The sequence below is a fragment of the Calliopsis andreniformis genome, chromosome 2 (genome assembly GCF_051401765.1).
Source record: "Calliopsis andreniformis isolate RMS-2024a chromosome 2, iyCalAndr_principal, whole genome shotgun sequence".
NCBI classification, from domain to species: Eukaryota; Metazoa; Arthropoda; class Insecta; order Hymenoptera; family Andrenidae; genus Calliopsis; species Calliopsis andreniformis.
In genome coordinates this window covers 3,258,622-3,282,411 of record NC_135063.1, presented here as the reverse complement: position 1 = coordinate 3,282,411, position 23,790 = coordinate 3,258,622, and the positions used below count along the sequence as shown (strand labels likewise).

Genomic DNA, 23,790 nt, shown 5'->3' with positions numbered 1-23,790 from the left:
ACCAAAGCTGGAATCGTTATGTTTCCCATAGGTAAAACATAGCTTCTAGACACATGCCACTCGATCTATAGTTTTATCTTATCAAACATATATCTCTTTATGAGAAAACTTCTCGATGCTAAAGTTCAGAAAAATAAAACATCAAGTTTCATTCTTGATAATTGATTACATTTTCTGTAAGTATCTAGCGACCACTTGACTATAATCGTTCTTTAATTAGAACGTAAGTAGTTATATTCGAAGTATATAAAAATTCAAACATGGAATTCGGAAATGAAAACCGAAACTTATGTAAAAATAATGACAATATTTTATAAATCTTTTACAAACACTATCCATACGTAATTAGATATTTTAAAAATAATCTACGTTCACGTTGATAGAATGTATTTCAAACTGAAACTGCCTACCGAAAAATCGCAAATTCAGCATTCCTCCTTCCACTGGCCCATTAAATTCGTGCAAACACATCTTTTAACGCTTATTAATCATTCGTCCATCGGTCATGAGAGGGGCGCATCGTGGCCCAGCTGTATTGCCTCAAGCATAGTCTTTATCTTGAACCTTTTCACGCGTGCCTTTACAAGTCCCCTCTCCTAGCAACTTTGTCAAAGAGGATCGCGTTTAGCTACTGATCGTTAGAGATTACGGGCCCACGGCAAATATACGAAGTAACATGGTAGTCTTATCAGAGGGAATCATTATGTCCGTCGTAAAAATAGGCAGCTAACTGACCCGTTAACATTTCAGTCTCGTTCTGGACATCTTCCGATAACGTCACACTGTCTTCGATCTGGCTTGAGGGCACGAGGAAGCCGACCGTCGATTCGTCGTGTCTTCGTTACGCGAATCGAACGCAGAGCCGATCGAAGGCAGCCTATAAATCGTTGTACGCGCGATGGACCTTTGGATTTAAAAAACACGAGTCGTTGGTGAATCGTTTAACGACGTAATTTGGTGGTAATCGGTGGTAAAGTTCGTAGATAGTTGTGCGCGTGCAAAATGGGCCAAGACGAAGAAAAAGGAAATGAAAAGATTGCGCTGAAACGCGAGCTGGGACTCTTCAGTGCAGTGAGCATCATATTGGCTGTTATGATCGGTACGAACTGATTTTGGAACAACCACAGTCTCTTATTGACATTAATTTCGCGTTCTTTGAACTTCCATCACAATTACGCTTAATCGAGCACGCGAAAGAACGAGCGCGTTCTTCCGGCGCGACGCAACCCGTGGCGTATAATATTCACCTGAATGAATGAAGGAGTGCCACTTGACTATTTCACTTTTCTTTTGGTTTACATTGTGTCAGCGGAATTGGCGTCTGTCGTCTGGCTTATTAGCAAGACGTTCAACGTGATCCTCGAAGGTTGCCAATGTGTTACCGACGTTCATTTACATAACGAAACTTAACTCCCACACTATAGAGTATTCAAGCAGCGCGCGTTTATACAGTGGTACTTTATAATTCTTTGACCGCGGTAATTGTCGCAGTGCCTCTTCGTGCAGTGTAATTTCTTCATCGATAAAATTCAGGTTTCACGTAAAAAATTGACAATCGATAATGTCATGTTTACCAATAATTTACGTAAAAGTCACGCGGTAAAGACGATACCGAACGTGTTCGATAGTTAAACATGTAGAAGACGTTGTTTGATTTAACGCACATGCTGTCGAACAAGAGTGTCGTCGCGACAACGTAGATGATGGTCAATCAATATCGGATTGACACAACTGCTTTTCAGAAATGGTAACAGGGCCACCTTGTTTAAATTTAATTATCCGAGTATTGAAGACGACGCAACATCCTCGTTATCCGCTTCTCATAAAGACATTTCGTTCCTCCTTTTCTATCAATGATTGATACGATCGATATAAGACGATCAACTACTTTATGTGTACACCGACGTTCTGCACATTACATATTGAGCGTAGATAAGGATTTGTTACGAATTATACATATCGCTTCGACGTTTCCTTTAATCGGACTTAACAGAATGATTAATAACATGAAACTATTTTATTCGAGGAATCGTCGAGGGTTAGTGATATCCCATTACGTTCCAGCGTTCCAACAACATATTGAACGCATTGAAATAGTAATTTATAGTAATTGCATAATTGTACAAGTTTGAATAAGGTCTGGCTTTACAGTAATAATTCTACTTGATTCGTCTTCTTCAATGCTGATTCAAAGAGCTACTTGTCGCTTTCTCACGGCGTGGCATGATTTTTATTGAAGATTTCCTTCTCAGTTTGGGTTTATGCCGAATGAAAAATCGACTGGATTTTATTCTTTATTATATAATTTGTTTTTTTGCCATCGATTGAAGTGATTTCAAAAGAACGTACATTATCTGTATTGTCTTTTTCCTGGCACGTGCGCTGTTTATCATATTTATTGGCTTTGAAGTATCGTGAATAATAACTTTAAAAAACGACCAACATTTGTTTTAATGAACAACAATTTATTATATACGAATTATCTGGTCATAAAACTTTTACAGTTAATTAACTAACGCTCCAATATTTTATGAGTTTATAAATCAAGTGTGTATTTTAGTCTCGATACATTATCTGAAACATCACAATACAATCTGATGAAGCTTCTCAAACAAGATCTGGATTACCCTGGTATAATCCCGCCAATCTGGCTGTGACAAGATTATTAGGCATTAGAAGAAAAAAATAAAGTAAAAATACTTGATGTATCGACGCTTTAATCACTCGACCTACATTATATGATACACCTTTGCTCGAGAAAAATATAATCCTGACGTAACAATTCGGTAATTACGTTTAGTGGTTTGACACGATTACGAAGAAACTGGGTTAATCAAGGTTAATCATTGCTCTGCACGCTGCAGTATTACAAGATATCCTTCTCAACTACATTTTAGATTCTACTGATTTTGATTAAGTGTCGTAATTCAACAAATTTATTATTCTTTATGTTTTATCTGCAAACCTTAAAATTATAGACAATAGCGATCTATTTCGACACATATCATTTAAACACTTGCTATTTCAACTTTGAAGTAACGAACTACATTATCTTACTCCATTGAAAGGAAGATATAGGGAAGAGACTATCTAAATTACTACGATAATTGTAATTGCTTTTCGAAACTAGAGATACACACTTAAATGGCCATTAGAAAGACATAAAAATAAAACATTCTTTAAATTTTTGTAATATAATCACTTTAAAACAGAAATGAAAGAAACATTATACTTATCGTTATATATTGTGTTTAAGGTTCCGGAATCTTCGTGTCCCCAACCAGAGCTCTCGAAACATCAGGATCCGTGGGTCTCTGTCTCATCGTCTGGATAGTTTGCGGTATACTGTCTCTGCTAGGAGCTCTCGCTTTTGCTGAATTGAGCACGGTAGTACCACGATCAGGGGCCGAATATGCTTACTTCATCGAAGCTTTTACACCCTTACATCGATACGCTGGTCAAATACCAGCTTTCATCTGTTCCTGGGTTTATGTGGTGCTTCTCCGACCAGCGGAAGTAGCAGTGGTAATGCTGACATTCGCCGAATACAGTGTGCAACCATTCTCTGGATACTTGAGCGACATACCCGACGAATACATGCTCCGATTGAAAAAAATTATAGCCATCTTAGCTTTGGGTTTAATCACCTACATTAATATGACCAGCGTGAAATTGTACGTGAAGGTACAAAACGTGTTTACGGTATGCAAAGTGATTGCCTGTGTTTTTGTAATCGGAGGTGGAATTTGGTGGCTGGGTACAGGTCACACGGAACTGTTAAAGGAGCCATTTCGCGGTAGTACAACTTCTCCTGGTAGCGTGGCACTAGCCTTCTATAGTGGTTTATGGGCTTACGATGGATGGACTTCCGCGGCGATCGTCACAGAAGAAATTCAGAAACCAGAACGCAATATTCTCAAAAGTATTCTAATTGCAGTGCCCTTAATCACTGTTTTGTATGTCTCAATGAACTTGATGTACATGTCTGCGCTAACGATGTCGGAAATGGTCACTGCGCCAGCAGTTGCAGTTCTCTGGGCGGAAAAGGTCTTGCCTTCGTGGCTAGGATTTGCGATACCTCTCGGTGTCGCTTTAGCTACTTTTGGATGTAGTCTTAGCATTCAGTTCAGTGTGTCCAGACTTTGTTATGTGGCTGGAGGAGAGGGTCACGTGCCCCGAGTGTTCAGTTTTGTGCATGTCGAAAAAATGACTCCTGCAGCTGCTGTAGCATTCCAAGGACTACTATCGTTGGTTTGCCTGCTCTTAGGGAATATAATAGCACTTATTGAATTTGCGAGCTTTTTGACTTGGGTGTTCTATGGACTCGCAATGGTAGCTCTATTAATTATGAGACGAACAAAACCAGATGCACCCAGACCATATAAAGTACCGATTGTAGTACCCTGGTTGGTACTGTGTGTTTCTATTTTCCTGGCTGTAACTCCGATCATACACGAACCATCGCCTAAGTATCTCTTTGCACTGCTGTTCATTCTGTTTGGTCTCGCAGTTTATCATACGTACGTGTACAAGAAAGTCAGAAGTATGTTAGCAGGTAAGTCAATAGGAATTTATTATATTTTACGAAATGTTTGCGTTATAATGAATCATTTATTTCTGTTTTTTTTTTCAGTAAAAATCACGTACCTGATTCAAGCCTTATGTCTTGTTGTGGCTCCAGATAAAGAAGACTGATGCGGTTTAGGGTTTCAAGTTATACTTAATGTAGATAGCGAAATATCGTTTGTTTATAAATTTTATTATAGCGTATTAAAGTATTGAAGTAATAGCACATGGAATAGATCAGGGTATAAATCAGGGTATAAATAATAGTTTAAAAATATAAGGTTTATTTTCATTATCGATCTTTATTTTAAAAACAAAGGTATGAATAGGTAGGTTCACACAAGAATATTTTTATTAACTTTATATTTTGTAATTAAAAAGTTGTATATTTCTATAAAACATAGTAATTAGTTCCAAGGTATAACAATATTTTTTTATTGTGCAGTATTTAAAATGTTTTTGTAAAGTAACTTCAGAGATATAATAAATATTAACTATATTACAGAATTCAACATGTAATAAATCTAAAACATAATTTACAGAAATAGTGAAATATTTATTATATCTGTACATAAATATCTTTCTAATATCATAATATTGCAATAACAAATTCATTTACAATCATGACAATAATAAATACTAAAGTATCAATTGTAACTCTAAAATTGCAGTCATAATTATATTAAGATGATATAAAAATGTTACAAAATACATCAAATTTTATGAAATACCAAAGATTAATATACTTTGGTATGTATGCATAGTAAAACTGTTATAGTATTCATTATCATCTGTTCCTTGATGTCAAAGCATATTGATTATTAAATAGACAATATAAATAGATACCTATGTTCATAATTGTAAGGCACCTTGATAAGGCATTTATGTAATTAAGACGGAAATTATATTTACTGATAGGAAAGCTCAATGTACTTATTAATCTAGATAATCTTATTTTACTTTGCATAAGAATTAGTTTTGTACGGATCAACATAGTTATGACTGAACGAAATCGTGTTGCCTAATTGAAAGTTTAGAATATAATAATAACATCTATAATGTTTCATCTTTAACAAATACCCTCTATGTAACAATTCATCATGTTATAGCAACATAATTTTAAAATATGAAGTGGAAAATATCTACTTATGCCAGTCTCCACATAATATGGTTTATTGATACTTAATTTTAATTTTTAAATTAATGAAAAATTATTACTGAGATGCACCACAGTTTAGACAGGTTTGTCTTTCACTGAAACAATCAGCGAATACCTTAGATATGCAAATATTTAAAAAGTATTATATGTTTGTCTGTACTTTATTATTAATTACCTTAATATTTGATGTAGCTTTTTTTGAAGTTCATTGCATAAAGCTCTTTCAGCTGCAAGTGCAGCATCTCGTTCTCTTAACTGCTGTCTTAAATGATATATAGTATCCTCTAATGCTTCAAAAATTGCCTATAGAAAAAATAAAATTTAATTTACTGATTAATATCATTTACTGCTTATAAAACACTTACTCTAGATTCTTCTGCAGTATCGGACAAAGCAGGTGGTTCATCTAAACAAAAAAATTCTCTAACACATGCTGTTCCTATAAGAAGTGGACTACTTAGTATTCCATTAACAAATGCTTGAAGACCATGTATTCTTTCTTCTAAAAAGCTTGGAGCAAAATTATCTCCAAGCCACTTTTTCCTTGGTAAATTTAAATGTGATATAGGGATTTTCTGTCTTCTTAATTGTGATAGTAAACGAACAAAGTCTGTATATCTTCTAAATACAAACCAACAATCTCCATTCTTTAATTCCACTCTTAACTTATAAACCTAAAAGAAATGATATGTATAGAATTTCATATAGCAAAAATTATTACATAAATAATACATAAGAGATTTATAAATACTAACTGTAAATCTAGCTCTCTCTTCCATAACTTCATATCCAACAATGGGTATTCTTAAGTCATCGCTAGTCAATGGTGGATGCAATATATCTGAGTTTGCATGATCATTACCAGGATAATTAAATCTCTGTACAGTGAACGAATTGGAATGACCAGATCCATCAGAGTCAGGACTATCAAGTACTCTCACTGTGCCTGATTGAGAACCCCTTGCTTTACTAATTGCAAGCGTAACTTCACTAATACATCCAACACCAGATTCTGACGTGGACATTTTACCACTGACAAACTAAATGAAACCATGCATACTTAAAACAAAAAATGAAAATCAAATTATTACAGAAACACACTGTAGCAATGCCTGTATTGGATAATGCAAAAAATATAACATACAAAATATTCAATTCTATGTTAAAAAATATTTAATTTTGCACAAAAACGTATTAAAGCATTTTTCAAGAACATTTATTTAAAAAAAGCAATTAAATATTTAAAACACTCCATTAAAAAATATGAATAATTTCACAAACACTATAGCAAAACATAAAAGAACATTTGTATAGCGTTTCATAAAAGAGACTAATATCGTAACAATTGTTCAAACTTAAAACACTTAACATTAATTCTCACACTACTTGTTAACTGAAACAAAACACTAACCTCAATATGAATAAGGATTGCAAAGTATTATTTTAACTATTTACTACTCAGACTTTACTTAAAACGTAAAGTCATAGTCTTAGAACATATTCCATTTATTCTAACATTGTGTATATTTTAAATATAAAGGCACTTATTTAATAAGGTACAGAGTTGACATGACATATTGAAAGTTTGCAAATATAACTGCTCCATAAAATAGGAATAAGTTAGATAGTAAACTAACTGCAGCAACGTGGATATACGTATGGAAGTGAGTTTCAAATTTATTATGCCTTGCAAAATTTCAGAACTTCAATCTGCACACAAGTAAAAATAAAATAAATGAGTAAAAATGCTTTTCAATTCTAAATACATAACTGATAGTTCTTACGGAAATTCACTATATTCTATAAAAGAATCACAAAATATGACGTCAAGATCAAAAGTACGATTAAGTATGCATTCTGTATAGTTGATAAACGTAGGTATGGCTGTGCACATATGCTACGTGACAGTTCCGGAATAAATAGGTTATAAAACCGAATGAATTTCACAGTAAGAGTTTTACATGCTCAAAATGAGTGAAAAAAATACTAATACTGCTTTGGTTCGGAGGGTTAATAAGTTGTTGGAGTCAAGGGTGGAACATGACAAGGTATTTGAATTGTATTATATTACGTATGCTATGAAATGTGTCGGTATTATTTATTAATGAATAAATAATGTAAATAAATACGTTTGTCTGGTGATTTAATTATACTTAGGATACTCTTGAAGCTCTGAAGGAGTTGTCTACATTCTTTACGGAAAATACGTTGAACGCCCGACGAAATTTACGTAGTAAAATCGAGAGAAGAAGTCTTGCAATAAATGAAGAGTTTCTTTCCGCTTTTAGAGAAGTAAAATCTTCTTTGGATGAAATATATCAAGACGTTTCAGCTATGAATACTGCAGTACAATGTATGACAACTCGATTGCAAACTACAAAAACTCAAACATCACAACTTATTAATCAAACAACCAAACTTCAAAACAAAAGGTATGTTTGACTTATGAATTCAGCTATCAAATGTGGTAATATAATATTGATGTAACATTAATGATTTCAGTCAAACATTATCCATGCAACAAGAAGTTGCTAGTGCTTTTATTAAAAATTTCCAGTTGACTCAAGCTGAATTAGCTATTTTGCATGGATCTGGTAGAGAATCACCTATTACAGAAGAATTCTTTTCTGTAGTGAATCGTGTTCAGGTACACTACTAAATGTAAAAATATTTCTATGATTCTTAAGAAGATTTTTCATTAATTATTTGGATTATAGGAAATCCATAGCAGTTGTAGAATATTAATGCAGTCAGGATATCAAACATTAGCTTTAGATATTATGCAAAGAATGACATTGCTACAAGAAGCAGCTCTTGAAAGATTATATAGGTGGACTCAAAATCAATGTAAACATATTGAAAATGAACGTTTGGCACCATTGTTAATTAAAGCAATGAATAAATTACAAGATAGGCCAGTTTTATTCAAGTATGTATTCAAGGTTTAGCAAATATAGCAATCAATTTATCTATATTTGTTGCTATATTTTATATTTGTGTTTGATTGAATTTTATAGGTACATTTTAGATGAGTACTGTGCATCTAGAAGAACTGCTTTAGTAGGATCATTTATAGATGCATTAACATTGGGAGAAGGATTTGGTGGGACACCTAATCCTATAGAAATGCATGCAAATGATCCTAAAAGATATGTTGGTGATATGCTTGCTTGGCTTCATCAAGCTATTCCTGTTGAAAAAGAAAATATTCTAACTTTGCTGAAGGGCTGTGATAAGACAGGTAAAAATTGAATTGTTATCTTTATTCCTTAGCTTTCCCAGATCTTACATTATAAAACATATTTCAGATGTATCAGATCAAATTCAACAATCTTTAAGTAACATTACAGAAGGACTTTGTCATCCTTTGAAATCAAGAATAGAACATGTTATTTCTATGGATGCACCTGCAACAGTATTATACTCAGTTACAACTTTACTTAGATTTTATTGTGCAATAATTCAACAAGTGATACCTAACAATACCTTAGACTCAACATTGGCAGATTTATTAGTTTTAAGTGAAAAAAGTTTTCTTAGTAGACTTCAAAAGGAAACACGTATTGCACTTGGTGAACGCGCAGAACCACCCGGAAACGATTTAGTGCCTGCTCCATCTGTTTCCCGATTACTATCGCTTCTTAATGAAATTCTGTCCGTAGCAAGCATTGCAGAAGATAGAGAAAAAGATATGTTACAAGTTCGTATCGTAAGAATGCTCAATGACTTTATATAGCTTTAGTTTATATCCAATTATTCTTTACATTATTTACAGATAGTATCATGCATTATCGATCCCCTTTTACAAGAAGTTAATGAAACTGCATCAAGATTACCTACAGTAGACATGGCTGTGTATCTTTTAAATTGTATGCATCAAATACAATCTACATTAGCATTATATGAGTATATGGATCAAAGATTAGAGAGATTACAGGTGTCTGATTAATTTTAACGTAATAATTCCATATATATTTGATCATTTACTAAAGTTGTATACTTTTCAGGCCCAGTCTGATGCTCAGATTGATACACTAACTTCAGAACAGGCTAGTTCCTTAGTTGCACATTTAAATCTTGGTTCTATCTATACAATTTTGCAAGGACATGAACAAGGTCCATTATCTTCCATTCCTGGTATGGATCCTTTGAGTGTAAAGGAATTTACAGTAAGTAATTTATATATATTACATACAACGTATCTAGATCTTTTTTCTATCATCAAATATTTTACAGAATAAACTAGAAGCTTTTCTGGGAATGCCAGATGTATTGTTACTGCCACAAATAAGCTTATTACAAAGCAATAATCATCGTTCAGTGACACAAAAACGTTCGTTTCAAGTAATTGGAGCTATTTATAAACAGCTGTACGAAGCTTGCCACGATCCAAAAAATTTATATCAAAACCCAACGAGTCTATTCTGGAGAACACCTGAAGATCTTTTACGAACATTGGTCGCTGAATAAATAACCATGTACATTTAATGTACATTTATAGTCACAATCATAAGCAAATCCAAATATGTAAATATACAACTGTAAAATAATTTTTAATAAATCCAAAACGGATTACGATTCAGTTGCCTAATCTACATAGCTGCGTCGTTTGATCACCCGTAACCTCGGCAGATTTCACATCGGAGATAAATAAACAATACTTGTTGATAGGTTAATCCAACAGGCTTAAGTCTCATTTGTTTAACTGCATTTCCCGCTGTTTCCGTTAGATGCAATCCGCCAGAAGCATTCATTCTTCCCTTAGTTCCTTCGGAGTTCACCAATGACCATCGACCATTTCATCGCCCTATCGCAGAGGCAAGATGATGAACGCGCCTTTAGCAACCGTGGTGGGGGCACAGTGCGCGCGCCTTGGGCCACGATTGGCCCGGCATTTTCCGTCAGTCTTCAGTCTGGTGCGGTGGAATGCGCTCGTGCGTCTACGTTCCGTTCGCGAGCCGCGCGTCTTTCATTCATCACACCTTTGTGGTGGTGTAACTCCTCCGTATCGCATCCTATTCGTAATTCTGCGCGGAGAAACGTCTCGCGGATGGGGCTGGACGTGCGCGGCGATATATGAAATGCGGACAGTACCAGCCAGACGGCCGTCGCAGCGTACATTGTGCGTGTTGTAAACACAATGGACAACGTCGTTCCATGCACAAAGGACGGATAGAAAGCAGTGAGTGAGTGAGTGGAGTAGTATAGTGTCCAAGATGGCGGAATCAAGCTATTATCAGGTGAGTCGCAGGTCCATCCACGCTCTCCTTACGAACTGGTGCGTGCGTTGGTGGCCGCCAGACCGATCGTTTCAGCCGCCATTAATAAAAGATCGTTCTTACCTGCAATTCGACTGCCTTTCGGCTCCTTTTATTCCCGCGACCTTTCTCTCACGACGCGCTCGCACTTGAGCCTCTTTTTTCTCCCACTCTATCTCTCTCTCTCTCTCTCTGCTTCTCTCTCGCTTTCTCTCTTTCTTTTTCGCTCCTTCCTCCTCGAAGGGAAGTGTTTTCCAACGACACGACTATGATCGGTATGACTTCTTCGCCGATCGTACCAAAGTATCAACTCCTCCAGCGCGGTCTATGTTAAACGAACCATAACGGGTTGTGGGTGCTTGCCCTCCGTTTAATCCGTTTAACGTAGGGGCAAGAACTTTCCAAATAGGCCTAGTCGCACCTGTTTCTCTGTCGGCAAGTGGTATTTCCTGACGTTACGAGACAGGCGCACCGCTTGAAGCGCGTTTGACAAAGCGTAGTCGAGCAACGGTCAAGAATCGTTCTGACAGGAGCGTGATCGTATAAGGTAGCTCCATCGCGGCACAAACAGTGCCTGGCTTAGCCATGAAATTTCTAAACTGATCACACCGATTCGCGGTTCTAGTTTTCATGGGATCGTGTCTAGGGTACAAACAGCGAGTTGTTTGGCGAATGAGATCACCGATCGTGAGTGGTGCTCAAGACACCGGCTTCTTCTGGATAATTCTTCTGGATAATCTGCATGTTACTAACAACTGAAAAAGGCTAAAAATTGATAATTCTGTTGGAACTTGATGAGTTTTAGCTTGTCTATGGTTTTCAAACTGTGTAAATGCTGTCATAATTGCTGTTGTATGAGACGATTGTCCAACTTCACAGAGATATACGACACTTTCGCAATGGAGCTAACAGATGCTTTGCGCTGTGCGTAACCCAAAAATAAAATGGTACCACGTCGGTGTGCGGTCAGGCCCCGCGCGCCGCGTCGTTAATCCCTTGCGTTCTATTTTCTTGTAACGATTAATCATAACGGCATAGGCGGCTATGATTAGAATTTTTGGGAGCGCAAATTTTCCGCCGAAGATACCTGTCATTTTCGCGTTTGAATCTTTGGATTCTGTCGAATACGAATGCACGAACGTACGTTGGTGCTAGTGCATCAAAGTAATTTTAGTTGAGTCAAGAATTTTTTATGATTCGATGGAAACTTACGTATCGACAGACAGAAGATACACTTCCGGTTGTAGGGATTTTTATGCGTGTTATATAGTAATGCTCGTAACGATTGTTGACCTCTTATGATTATTATGCATGGCACACATATTACGGAATGCATGAAAATAGCTCATGCGTCAGTGTGTCAAACGTATCCACACGCACGATGCGTTTGTATATCTCGGAGGGTTTGTTGCTTCTTCAAATCGTTCCACCCACTTCGTGGTAACTTTTGCTCTGCCTGGGAATGTGTTACGAGTTGTTACCCGAAACTAGTTTTTATAGAATGCTTTACAGAATCCCGAGAATTGCAAAGTGTAGATAGGGTGAATAAAATTCTGAAAATCATGTTAATTGGATCGAGTCTTTAGTGAAGATTCCTTGAATTTCTTCTTCTTTTCCATTACGTCGTCAAGAATAACTGTATCAGATATAGAGAACGATAAAAATTTTGCAGAAGCCTTCCCGATTGGAGAGCAATGATAAATATTGTATGTTTATATCACTCAAACTTTGCACTACCGTTTTTTCGTGACAAATTTACTCAGCAAATTGTTACGAATGAAATGTACATTCAGTTTGAAAAGAAGTAAACTAAAAGCTTTCTTACCTTAAGGAAGTTGTAATACATACTCGTAGAATCGAGAGTCACTGTTATCGTAACTCCTGATAAGAGATAAAGCATCGGCAAAAGTCTTTTTTAGTCGTGCACGAGTGCTTGAATTCGTGTGACACGGGCGGGTAGAAATTATTGTTGTTCTATGGTAATTCAACGAGTCGCGATTACAGTGGAGTGGTGCATTCTGCAAAGTGCACTTCGCGGGAGATCGTCGCGAAGATAAAGCGTTCGTAAAATCACACTTTTCCCGCAACAGGTGGTCGAAGAGTGCGATCTAGATTCTGACTGAACTTGCAACGAACGATGAATATATGTGCTCGTTTTATTATCTCTCCGATGGGATGGTTATAGTAATCGAATGTCTACCAAATATTAAATACCGTTAAGTTAACGACCTTTTAATTGTGAATGATCTTCGCGAAAGAAATTCCAACGTCAATGGAAGTCGGTTACTTTTTTACAGTGGAAATGTGAATAGGTGTTTTGTTAAAGGTGAAAAATAAAGAAGAGTTGCCGTCGTGCGTTATTTATAACGTCGGATAGGAAAGTTGCACAATGTCATTTATTTCTGTGCACAAGAAAGAAAAGAAGACGATTAAATGTCTACCTTTATCGGTAACGAAAGAGGGCAAACCCAGGTGCTTTTGGGCTTGCGTTGCACCATGTACGGTATGTTTCTTGCATTCAATTTTGAATTGTACCATTTCGCCAGAACTCAATCTCACGAAAAATTCAAAATTTTATCGACAAAATTAGATGATTTCTTCATTTATCGAACATGCAGGGAATATACAATTTTGACTGATACAATGATTTGACTGATACCGGTACAATTTTGATTATACCGGTATTCGAATGAAACAATAGTCCAGTGATACGAAAATAATTTCATTTTCAAATTTAGCCCGAACTGCGTTGAAAGTTAAATACGTGAAAGTCAGACCGAACATGATTGTTTCGTAGATTCGACTTTGAATTCGAAGTTTCTACTTTGTACGATTATATCAACGAGTCATTCAGAGATATAGATACTGGCGAGATATACACGTTCAACGTAACGTGATGGGGCTATTAAAAATGTCTTTATCAGGGTCAATTAGGAGTCGAAGGATTGAAATATCGTCCGATCGTCGGTATTAATAGTCTGAAAGAAAGTATTTGATGCTAAGTAGCTGAGGACGCCGAGATCGATATTTCCTACCTCGATCACGGTTTTATAACTGTAGACACCGGTGTGTACATCCGCAGTGCGCGCCAGACAATTTCCGGCCAGGCATGTTCCGCGGTGTTTTCCTCTCAAATTTACAACCCATCGTTCCACTTTAATATTCTTGGAAAAATCCGAATGTCAATGCCAATTTTGTGCAGTATGGAAATAGATTCGCACGTAGGTTGCACGAACATGACTCAAAACCTATCGTTACCCAGAAGCGTTTAATCCAGTTTATTAAAATAGACAAGTGATCCATGAAACATTTATTGGCTTCAAATAACAGCCTCTTAATCTTTTCCATATTGTTTATTAGAAAGATACCACTCCTTTTGCATAAACTTAAGAGGAGGAAACTTTAAAGACTATTTTGTAGAGATCGTATTAATATTATTAACGAATCGCTATGCATAATATAAGTAACAATATTCTTTTCTCAAGAGGATACACTGTATCTTCTCTGAGTCATTGAATAATCGCTTCATATTCGCAGTTTATCTTTCTTTTACCTTTAAAATCCTTATTCAACGATAATGTTCGGAGGAAAAGAGGAAAGGGAACGAATAATCGAACGTGGAATCTGTTTCAGGGCGATTACATCAGGCACCCGGTTCTTTACGAACTGTCGAGCAAGTATGGAGTGGCTGGCAGTGACCAGGTGCCCTTGCCGGCTCGTCTCGACGAGCTCCGGGAGCACATACGCCGAGAAATACGCAAGGTACGTCGAGTTTCGCTTATCCCTCTTGGCTACACCTCTTCTCCGAAGCTCTCTTTTTTCTTCGCGCACAGTTGTACACACGGTAGCAGTGCTCGCATGAGAGCACGATATCTTGCACAGAGAGGAGAAGTAGGAGACGAGAAGAGAGGAAAGTTTATCTTCGTCCTCCCTTCTTTCGCGTCTCCTTGCTCCTCTGTGGCTCTCCTTTTTCGTCTCTCCTCGAGAGAAGAGAGGAAGAGTGGAGCCCGATATGTGTCAGACCACCGTCGATCCGTGGCACGTCCGCTGAAAACCGGCACGATCCACGTGACTAATGGATCCAGAACAGAATTTATGGTCATTTTGGTGGAAAAAACGAACCCTTCGCGGGGTACAAATGAGTTAAGGAGTTAGCAGCGCGATTTCTTTAGCTCGAATGAGATCGGGCACTGTGCAAGTAGATTCTACCTAGAATACATTGAGTATTTCGTCCATATTCGTTAATTGTGATTCAACAAGCTGCAATAATAGAGGCATTGATTATCTGTTAATATAAAAACAGACTTGTATCGTTATCGTAAATCTCCGCAGTATTATCTCTGTTTGCGAGATTATTTCTGCAAAGGCGATACAACTCCGAATCGGGAGCATACGATATCGGTAGAAATAAACAAGAAACGCTAGTATAGCAAGTGGAGTAACTTTGGTATTTAGCAATTCTTGTTACATAATTTTTTGTTATGATACAATCACGCGTCAGCTTTGCAAACACACAATTATCGATGACCTTTTTTCGTAGACTCAGCATTTGACGAACAAGTTTGCCAGTCATTTGCATCGCTGAAGCAGAAAATCGCGCATTGAATGATACGCTCCAAAATTCCTCAAATCAATCTCAGTCTTTGCAAGGTAACAGATGGTGTGAAGCACGCACAATGAATGGAGTAAAATATTTCACGATCTTAGCTTCATAACAGGCACTGGTTTCATTAAGCGCCGCTCGCGAATATTCACGGCTCGCGCGCGCAATTAAAGGGTAATACAGGCTCTGTCAGGTGTGCTTGCGGAGAAAAATTATGGCAAATCTAATAGGAGTTAATAGAATGAAAGGATAAATCAGTGGCATAAGCTCGAGTAATTTTACGTCTCATTTATCTCAGGAGAGGAGTGGTCTGCAGCGTCGGGGACGCGCTTAAGCGATTGTTAGGGCGATAATAATAATTATGCGGAATCAGAATTCCGTGAAGCGAAACTCCAATTTTGGCCTCCTCCATTCGTTCAGACACGTGGCAGATATTCACATTTATATCCGCCAAAAACAACAATTCCACCGTGAAACGAGCGTAGGAACCGTGTACTGACTTTGTTGCAGGAGCTGAAAATAAAGGCCGGCGCCGAGAAGCTGAGAGAAGTCGCGACCGATCGTAAAGCGCTGTCCGACGTGGCGACGATCGTGAAGAAGGCGAACAGCAAGCTGAGCGAGCTCCAGGCAGAGCTTCAGCAACTCGAGAGTCAAATTATATTGACGCAGGGCCAGCCGCAGTCGCCCCAGCAAAATCACTCGAACGGTCAAGGTAAGGCGAAGTCGCGCACGATACCGCGACGATACCATCTTTGTAGCGGCGTTAAACTCGCGTCGCTCTACGCGGCATTGACCGACAGGGTAAGCCAGACTCGTACGAGTCTAAACGGGTTTTATGTAATGCCGCGCGGTTAGACTTTCCTGCCGATCAATTAGGGCCTTTTCAGACGAGACGCCGTGCCATTTGCATCCGAGACATATTCGCACGCTTTCCGTCTTCTCCTTTTTTGCTCGACGCTACGTAATGTCTTACTCTTGCTTGTGAAATCAGTGGCGAGAGCCACAGTTCTCGATCATTAGAAATAAAAAGTAGCGATTTTTGAAAAAACCAGCGAGATTGATGTAACTATTGTGCAAATAGATTTTAAATTGAATTAGTAAATTATTGTCCCGTGTAAAAAGGCCAGGTGGTACTCTCTGCTTCAACTCCACGAGTGCGCCATTAACGATATTCAAACGAGTCTAGAGATTTTTACAAATAACCATGCGAAGTACGGTTCGACGAGGAAACAGGATCGCATCGTTCACAACGGGATCGTTAAACAACGATAAATCCCGAGCGTTTAGATAACATTACGTAATTGCCATTTAAAACGACTACCCCTAGTGAGCAGGAACGCTCTTCGTGTTCGTTCTGTCGTAAAGTCCACTCGACGAAGTACCACGGCCACTTTTCGACATATTAATTAATGTTTCTGCTTATTCATGGCCGACTTATCGATGCATCGAGGCAACGAGCAACGTTCCGGTGTGTTTCCTCCCGTAGTAGGGCTAACGACTGTTCTGTGTCGTTAACGAGCTGCCGCTTAATAACTCCACCTACTAACGAGCCGTCGAGACGGCGACGTCTTCGGTTTATAAAGCTCAACCGTGCATGCGAGCTACCGCTTCATTCCGCCATCGGACGCGGGCAAATCGAGCATATCCAGCTCTCAAGCCATAAACGTGACTGGCCAATCGTCGTGACGACGATTCAGCGATGCGTGGTCTGATAAATTACGCTGAAAAATCGTTTGCGCTTCGAGCGGTGGCATTTCTCAACCCCCGTGCCGTGCGTACTCTGTCTCGAGGGCGTAATTCATTTGGAATTGCAAGACACACGTCGCTGGTACTTTAGGACCGGTAGTTTTCCCCGTTTAGTACACGAGAGGTGAATTCATATGGCTGGACGGTATGTACGGCCCGTTCGTTCTACGGGACACGCATTTACAGTGAACGGGAACATTGTCATCCGGAAACGGTGCTCTAATGGCATTTCCAGTCAGCGCGGCTGGCCGTTACCCTCGCTCGAAGTACTAGCTGCGCGGTTACTGAACATAAATTAGGAATGATTAACTCCGATCCTCGTAATCGTGGGTCATGGTACGCTGAGTAGTCACGGGCGTAGCGTTGAATCTCTGGGATCGCGTCATTGATATACAGTATTATCTGATAGGAGAATCGATTGCATTTGTAATACGAATATGAAGATTATAGGGTGTCCCAGAGCTGGCGGTACAAGCGGAAAGCTCTAGTGATTCTGCATGAAAAAATAAGTAGAAAATATAGAATTAACTTTTTTGATATTGCACTTCGTTTTCGAGAAAATTAACTTTGAATTAGAATCAAGTGCAAGCGTATGGAAGTACAATTTTGGGTGCTTGAAGGGTACACGGGGTAAGGGGAACACTCACAGCCTAGCCATTGACTATTTCTACGGTAAGCTACATAGAAGCATTGCCTTTTCCTCGTTTATGCCCCAAATGTTTAAAACTGTACTTTGGTCGTACACTTGTATCCTGTTCAAATTCAGTCATTTTTCTCAAAAGCGAAACACGATATAACAAATTTTTATTCTACATTTTCGATTTATTTTTTCATGTAAACTCGTTCACTTCTTATTTGCATCTACTAACAGTTCTGAGACACCCTATATTATACAGGTTGTTCTATAACGTATAGTCATTGATTCAAGAGTGAATTTAGCATACAGAAATAATGAAGAAAGTTTACAGATATCCTCATTCCCAGGTTACCTACATTGTACTATGCACTTTGTCCTCACAGTCTATTATTGAACTTTGAAGTTCAGAATTGTATGATCCTCGAAGACAATGAGGTACTCGAGAAAATTGATCTCACCTTAGCATTTGCATCGACATATTGATCTGGTAGTCAATATTTAAAACAATCGGTACGAAAGTATACGACTGTACGTTCGAAATCAGTAGTTCTCTCCGTTCTGTCGACCTTGAAAGACTAGTTACGCCACTGGTGGGCAGTTTGCTATCGGTGCCGCTTCGTGACGCGCCCGAGGCTTCGTACTCTCTCGCGACTAGGCGAAGCATAGTCTTGTGTTCTCTTTGAATTGACGGTAAGTGGTAGCATCTATTTATACCGTGGGCTCAGACGCTCTATCCACTCCAGTTAAGTCAGTCATCATACATTCTCGGGACCAGCAACCTGCCTCTGGGCCACCTCATTCACTTCCCTTCGCGATGGAACGTGCCATTCAGAGCGGTCCTAACAATGCGACTGCAACTGGTACGAGGCTTCCTGTATCGTAACCTCAGGGGGAACGACTGGTTCGAGATTCTGGAACTCCTCCTCAAAGTGGCCCCATTAAGCATACAATCATACAGCTGTTTAATCTGTAGGTTTGACTTTAGTCGTATAATTGTAGTATAGTATATCCATATTGTGAGAAATAGTACAAGACTTTTTACCTTGTCTAGATCTGAACGCTCATCTAATACAATAATAGGTTATAAGAAAGAATAGATATAGTCTATTACATACGACATTTATAATTGTTGCCATTTCATGCCGAGATTTTCTTTGATGGCGATAAAAGATCATTAGTATCTGTTCTTCTGATTCGATTTAAAAGGAATGTAATCTTACGAAAACTATGGAACCTAGTTTTATTTAACAATAAATTAACAATTAAGAAGACAATTTTTTCGATGATAGATATGTTCGAGACTTTTTAGGCAGCACTATTTCCCACGTGCCACTATACGAAATTGTTCCCAGCGAACAAATGGAGTACAAGAGTTCGTTTAGAATAAGATATTGCGGATGAGACACCACGGGATTCAGGAGAAAGTAGATTCCCTCCTTTCGTCCGTGAGTCCACGGAAACCAATATCGAACGCTGTGCACGAGGGCTCTCGGTTCACTTTCCAGTTCTTCGAGTTCTGCGTGCGTGTAATACGCGCTCTGTTCGCAAGAGACAGTGAAAACGCTTCGGTGCGATTTGCACTACATAGGGTGAATCTAAAAACTGAACTGATCTTGGTATTCTCTACAAATAAAGATTGTTATTTACAAGTCTCACGTTTCATCGCGTTCTCTTTAACTGAGCTATATCAAACAGCAGCACTTAGCACCCAAGCAGAAATCGCAATCGTGCAGCAACTTTTCCCACCTTCTCTCAGAATAGCACAACTCAAATTGTAAACCCACTCTGTACGTTTGGATTTAGATAATACGATCAAGAGTGTGTTACAAGAGGCGATTGGTCGAAGGATCGCGCGGTACCGTTGCGCACTCGCGCGCGTATTTAGCCCGCGGCTCTCTGGCTTCGTTGTATATCGAGATCGCGTTTCAGCCCGAACCCACGCTTTCGCATTCCTCGCTGTGTCAGGGAGGCCCTGCGGCCCTCTCCCGTTTAGGGCTACCTGCTCTCGAGAGCCTCCGTGAGCGGCCGACGCGAACTCTTGCATCAGCTTGCGAATGGGAAGTTTAGAAATTTAACGATTCCCGCGCGGGTAATAGAGATATAGCGACACGAGTGTATTGCACTCGAAGTCGCCTGCATTTATCCCTACCCGTGAAATCACAATGCTATTCCATAAGCTACGCCACTCACTGTGTACTTATCGAAATAACGGTACATTCAGTACCATTTTCGTAATATACATGCGTCGACTAGTGCGTTCTGCGTACCCTTTTGGGTTTGAGTATGAGGGTAAATTTCTACAAATGGCTAGTTATTTATCTATGAACATGAACTGGAACGGTATTCTGAACTTTCCTCGAGCCCTGAGCATATCTAAATAGTGCTCGAAATAATGAATAGTCACAGTCTTCTAATAAAATTAGTAATATACCTATAGATAAGTATATACATCGCGTAAGTACAGATTTCTCTCTGTACCGCATAAGGTAATAATTACGTGATTCGATAAGACTGCAGCTAAATCTCTCACGACTTCATAAATTTAATTCAACGTGCAGCTGGTAATTGCTCGTTGCTCCACGTCTAAAATCTTGTTTTCGATTAAACCCAACGAATACTACTGGTCTTGGTACACAAAACGAAGCCACGTTTTCATATTTCGATATTGCAGTTGTTACTTCTCCTTCTTAACACGTTATCGTTCCTCGACCGACATTTAAACGTGACTTCAGATAAACGCAACGTGGTTACATAATTAGCAGTCGTGAATCATGTCACTCGAATTCCCAGACAGTTTCAAGGATCGGTGATTGGACTCACTTTCGATGTCTCGGCCTGTTCAACGAATTTCCTCGCAAAAACTTTTCAAAGACGGTACACGCTGTTATCCTTTCACTAGGTAGCCCATAAACTCAGGCCAGCGCAAACTTAATCGCACGGAGGTGCGCGCAGACCCGATTTTATGTGGCGCAGCGATTGCATTTACGCGCGGCAACGTCATCCTATTTTCGTCTCGTCTTCAAACCCACTGCATGGAACTAGTTACGCAATTTTTCTGAGGCGGGTCGAAACACGGTAGCCGACACGGGCCGCGTAATTATGAAGTTGATCACGCGTGAAATGTACGATGAAGTAATCGGAAACGTATCTCAGATGTCGTTTCATCGGTCGATTTCCATGCAACGCGTGAAAGGTGATTTAAAGGTTCACGTATTCCCGGTATGCACGTGTCGTCATTGCGTGATACGGCGAGAAAAATCGATGATCGATAAGGCCTGAGTCACGAATTACAAAAGTCCTCTGTAACAGCTGCCCCGTTGACGTCTATTGACTCGTATCGACGTGTACACGCGCGAACGAATCGCTTCTGTCGCGATTATATGCACGTTTGAACGCCCACGGCCGCTCAATGGGAGAAAACGGTCTGTAAGATTTGACTGATACGAGGTCCTATTTTATCAACGTTTTATTAAAAGCCTCCAGTGAAATTGCTCCGCGACGATTTTTCCGGTTCTCTGAGAAAGCGTAATTTACGCGGTTAAGCTGTGTTGGGGAAAGAACGGATTTTATGCAGGACTGTGTTTCGTCGTAGTTAGAAGCTTATCGGGAATATTATTCGAGGTCGCCGATAAATACGATTTATATCGGATAATTGATGGTTCGCAGAGAATTGATTTGTCCGCGACTAAACCAGGGAGTATTTCATGTGGACATTCTTCGTGAAACCGGCTGCGTAATTTTCTCGATCGGTGCGAACGGTAGCTTTACGTTAATAACTTAAACGTTACGGTATCGCTAAACGTTCTCTGTTACTTAACACATTCTCTTGGTGTGATTTCAACTGAGGAAGTAATAACAGTCATATAATGCTATGGAAGCAGTAACAAACTTTGCGCGTTTAGAAAATTTTACTCTTTTCCTGACAGACGAATATGGTATCAAAGTATCTTATTATCGTAAGTCATCATCAAAGAAAAGAAAACAGGATATCGCTTCGCCAAAACGAGTACATCGATGTCTCGCCTTGCGCTCGCCTTTTTCTGCTAACGTAGCTGACGTCGTAGAAAAAAATATTTTTAGCCTGGATTGTACAGAAATAGAGGTTGAAAATTACATTTCGAGGACGAAAATTTGTCGTTTCCCGAATCTATTTTTATTGGTCTTCTTCAGAATACCGCAGCGTCCCCAAAATGATAAACATTTTCTGTCAATCGCGTAATACAATAGTTGGAAGCTAATTAATTTCGAATTGGGTTTCACGAGGTTCGACAGATTGATGCAAGCGATTGTTGCGCGAGCGTACATCAGGTTTCGCTAGAACCAGGTTCACGCTCAGTTTATAGCTAATTATTTTAATCAATCCGGGTAATAAGGATGTTGCAGATCACACTCCATTCCCTTTTACGATGCAGGAACAATTACTCTTTGCATTATATTAATATATGCTTGAGGAAGTCTAGCCCTCGGGTTACGGTTTGTGAACGCGCGTCTTTGTGAATCGCACGGCTACGCGAGTATAAAACATGCCCGACGCAGGCAAAATCATGAATGAGCGACGAACGAGCAGTTGGAAAACGCTCCTCCGCGGAGGAAATCGTGTTACAATTTAGACGATATCGAAGATTAAAATTTGTAATTTTCCTAGAATCCAGTATCCTTGCGGCGTCTCTGAGTCTCTTAATTATCGCGGGGCTCTGCTCGTTGCTTTAATCGAGCGCTGTTCCCTATACGCGTCGTGGTTTTACAAGAGATCGAAGCAAAGCGAAGAGCAAAAGAAATATCTTTGGAAGCCTTTGACTACCGAGTTTCACGCGATGCGAGGAAATTATGTGCGCTCGAGGGAACTTGGTACGCCGAGGCGTCCCACCTTTTGTCCCGAGGGGTTGCGTGCGTTGCACCCTGTGGAAAAGATAGCAGCAGAGGAAAGCTCGTTTTGCGTGTGCCTTTGGCGAAGGCGCGTACGAGCGCGTCGGATAATTCCATTCATTGTTTCGCGCAAGGGGATCGTACAGGGGAAAAGAACACGCAGGGACAGCGTAGAGTTTTGTAGTCTGGAAACAAGGAAAGCCTTTGTCGTTGACTCTCGGTCGCAGAAATGGAATATAATGGGGCACGTGTTCTGGCAGTGCGCTAATGACATGGTTTCGTGGACTCCTCGATGCAGCATTGTCCGGAGCACTCTCTTCCATCATGCCCCGTTTCCCCCTTTTGCGAATTATTCTTCCTCCCCAACGTTCTCGTCGCGTTCCTCTTGCCTTACTTCTCTGTTAGTTAATTTCACTAATATCGTAACCCTTTGTCTCTCCCCCATACCAGATCTTCCTTCCGCTCTGCCTACTGCGGCTTCCTGGGACACCGCGTCGCGCCTGAGTAAATTCGTCGGGGGAATTGGATTCGGAGACGATACATCCGTGTCGGATCGTTATTCCATAAACTGGTTCTCTCTTGTAATCCACTGCAATTCAGTACAAGCTTTTATTTAAAAAAATCACTTGGGCTCTATGAATTAATCATTCCAGTGTTCCTTATTTAGCCTTCAATTTTTCTGCGATCTTTATAAATCTAGACTACTAGGAACGTGTGAACGTGTCGGGATTTTAAAAACCTACGCATCTGAAGCGAATCTATTTATACTTCTTATATGGTTATGTAAAATTCTCCAGCAGCGAGTATCACAGTCAACATCATCCTCAGAATCCTCGACACTCTTTTCCTAGCATTATTCTTTTGCAACCGTGTCTTCCTTCCGTTGTCCTCTCCGATGGTTTCTCCGAGAACCTGTTCTCCGTGTGAATCCGTCGCGGGAAAACCCATTCCGCCG

The 23,790-nt window shown here is 39.3% G+C and overlaps 4 protein-coding genes across 8 annotated transcripts in view; 3 read left to right on the top strand and 1 right to left on the bottom strand.

Moving 5' to 3' along the window:
- The first annotated feature begins 718 nt into the window (after positions 1-718).
- On the top strand, positions 719-5,023 carry LOC143186545 (b(0,+)-type amino acid transporter 1). Its single transcript, XM_076390233.1, has 3 exons — positions 719-1,099; positions 3,257-4,555; positions 4,634-5,023. Exons 1-3 carry the CDS (start codon positions 1,003-1,005, stop codon positions 4,693-4,695), a joined length of 1,458 nt encoding a protein of 485 aa, XP_076246348.1. The 5' UTR covers positions 719-1,002; the 3' UTR covers positions 4,696-5,023.
- A 665-nt stretch (positions 5,024-5,688) lies between these two features.
- Snx16 (sorting nexin 16) lies at positions 5,689-7,310 on the bottom strand. The gene is made up of 5 exons (XM_076392335.1): positions 7,137-7,310; positions 6,481-6,784; positions 6,091-6,399; positions 5,901-6,028; positions 5,689-5,820 (listed from the first exon to the last, which is right to left on the bottom strand). The coding sequence occupies exons 2-5, from the start codon at positions 6,748-6,750 to the stop codon at positions 5,781-5,783; spliced, it is 747 nt and encodes a 248-aa protein (XP_076248450.1). The 5' UTR covers positions 6,751-6,784; positions 7,137-7,310; the 3' UTR covers positions 5,689-5,780.
- A 337-nt stretch (positions 7,311-7,647) lies between these two features.
- Cog6 (conserved oligomeric Golgi complex subunit 6) lies at positions 7,648-10,202 on the top strand. 2 transcript variants are annotated; one of them, XM_076392333.1, is made up of 9 exons: positions 7,648-7,773; positions 7,883-8,157; positions 8,228-8,372; positions 8,443-8,654; positions 8,743-8,966; positions 9,034-9,425; positions 9,501-9,662; positions 9,733-9,894; positions 9,962-10,202. In XM_076392333.1, exons 1-9 carry the CDS (start codon positions 7,687-7,689, stop codon positions 10,193-10,195), a joined length of 1,893 nt encoding a protein of 630 aa, XP_076248448.1. In that variant the 5' UTR covers positions 7,648-7,686; the 3' UTR covers positions 10,196-10,202. The 2 variants fall into 2 exon arrangements, with proteins under 2 accessions (XP_076248448.1, XP_076248449.1); XM_076392334.1 differs by lacking the exon at positions 9,962-10,202 and having other exon boundaries at positions 9,501-9,594.
- A 449-nt stretch (positions 10,203-10,651) lies between these two features.
- The window catches only part of Pkn (serine/threonine-protein kinase N), a 28,073-nt gene continuing 14,934 nt past the window's right edge, over positions 10,652-23,790 (top strand). For 3 of the 4 annotated variants that reach the window (XM_076392874.1, XM_076392873.1, XM_076392871.1), the window contains exons 1-3: positions 10,652-10,965; positions 14,617-14,745; positions 16,097-16,298. In XM_076392874.1, the coding sequence (XP_076248989.1) occupies positions 10,942-10,965; positions 14,617-14,745; positions 16,097-16,298 (355 nt within the window). In that variant the 5' untranslated portion in view covers positions 10,652-10,941. Of the gene's footprint in view, positions 10,966-14,616; positions 14,746-16,096; positions 16,299-23,790 lie in introns of those variants that run through there. The other variant, XM_076392875.1, reaches the window with a different exon arrangement.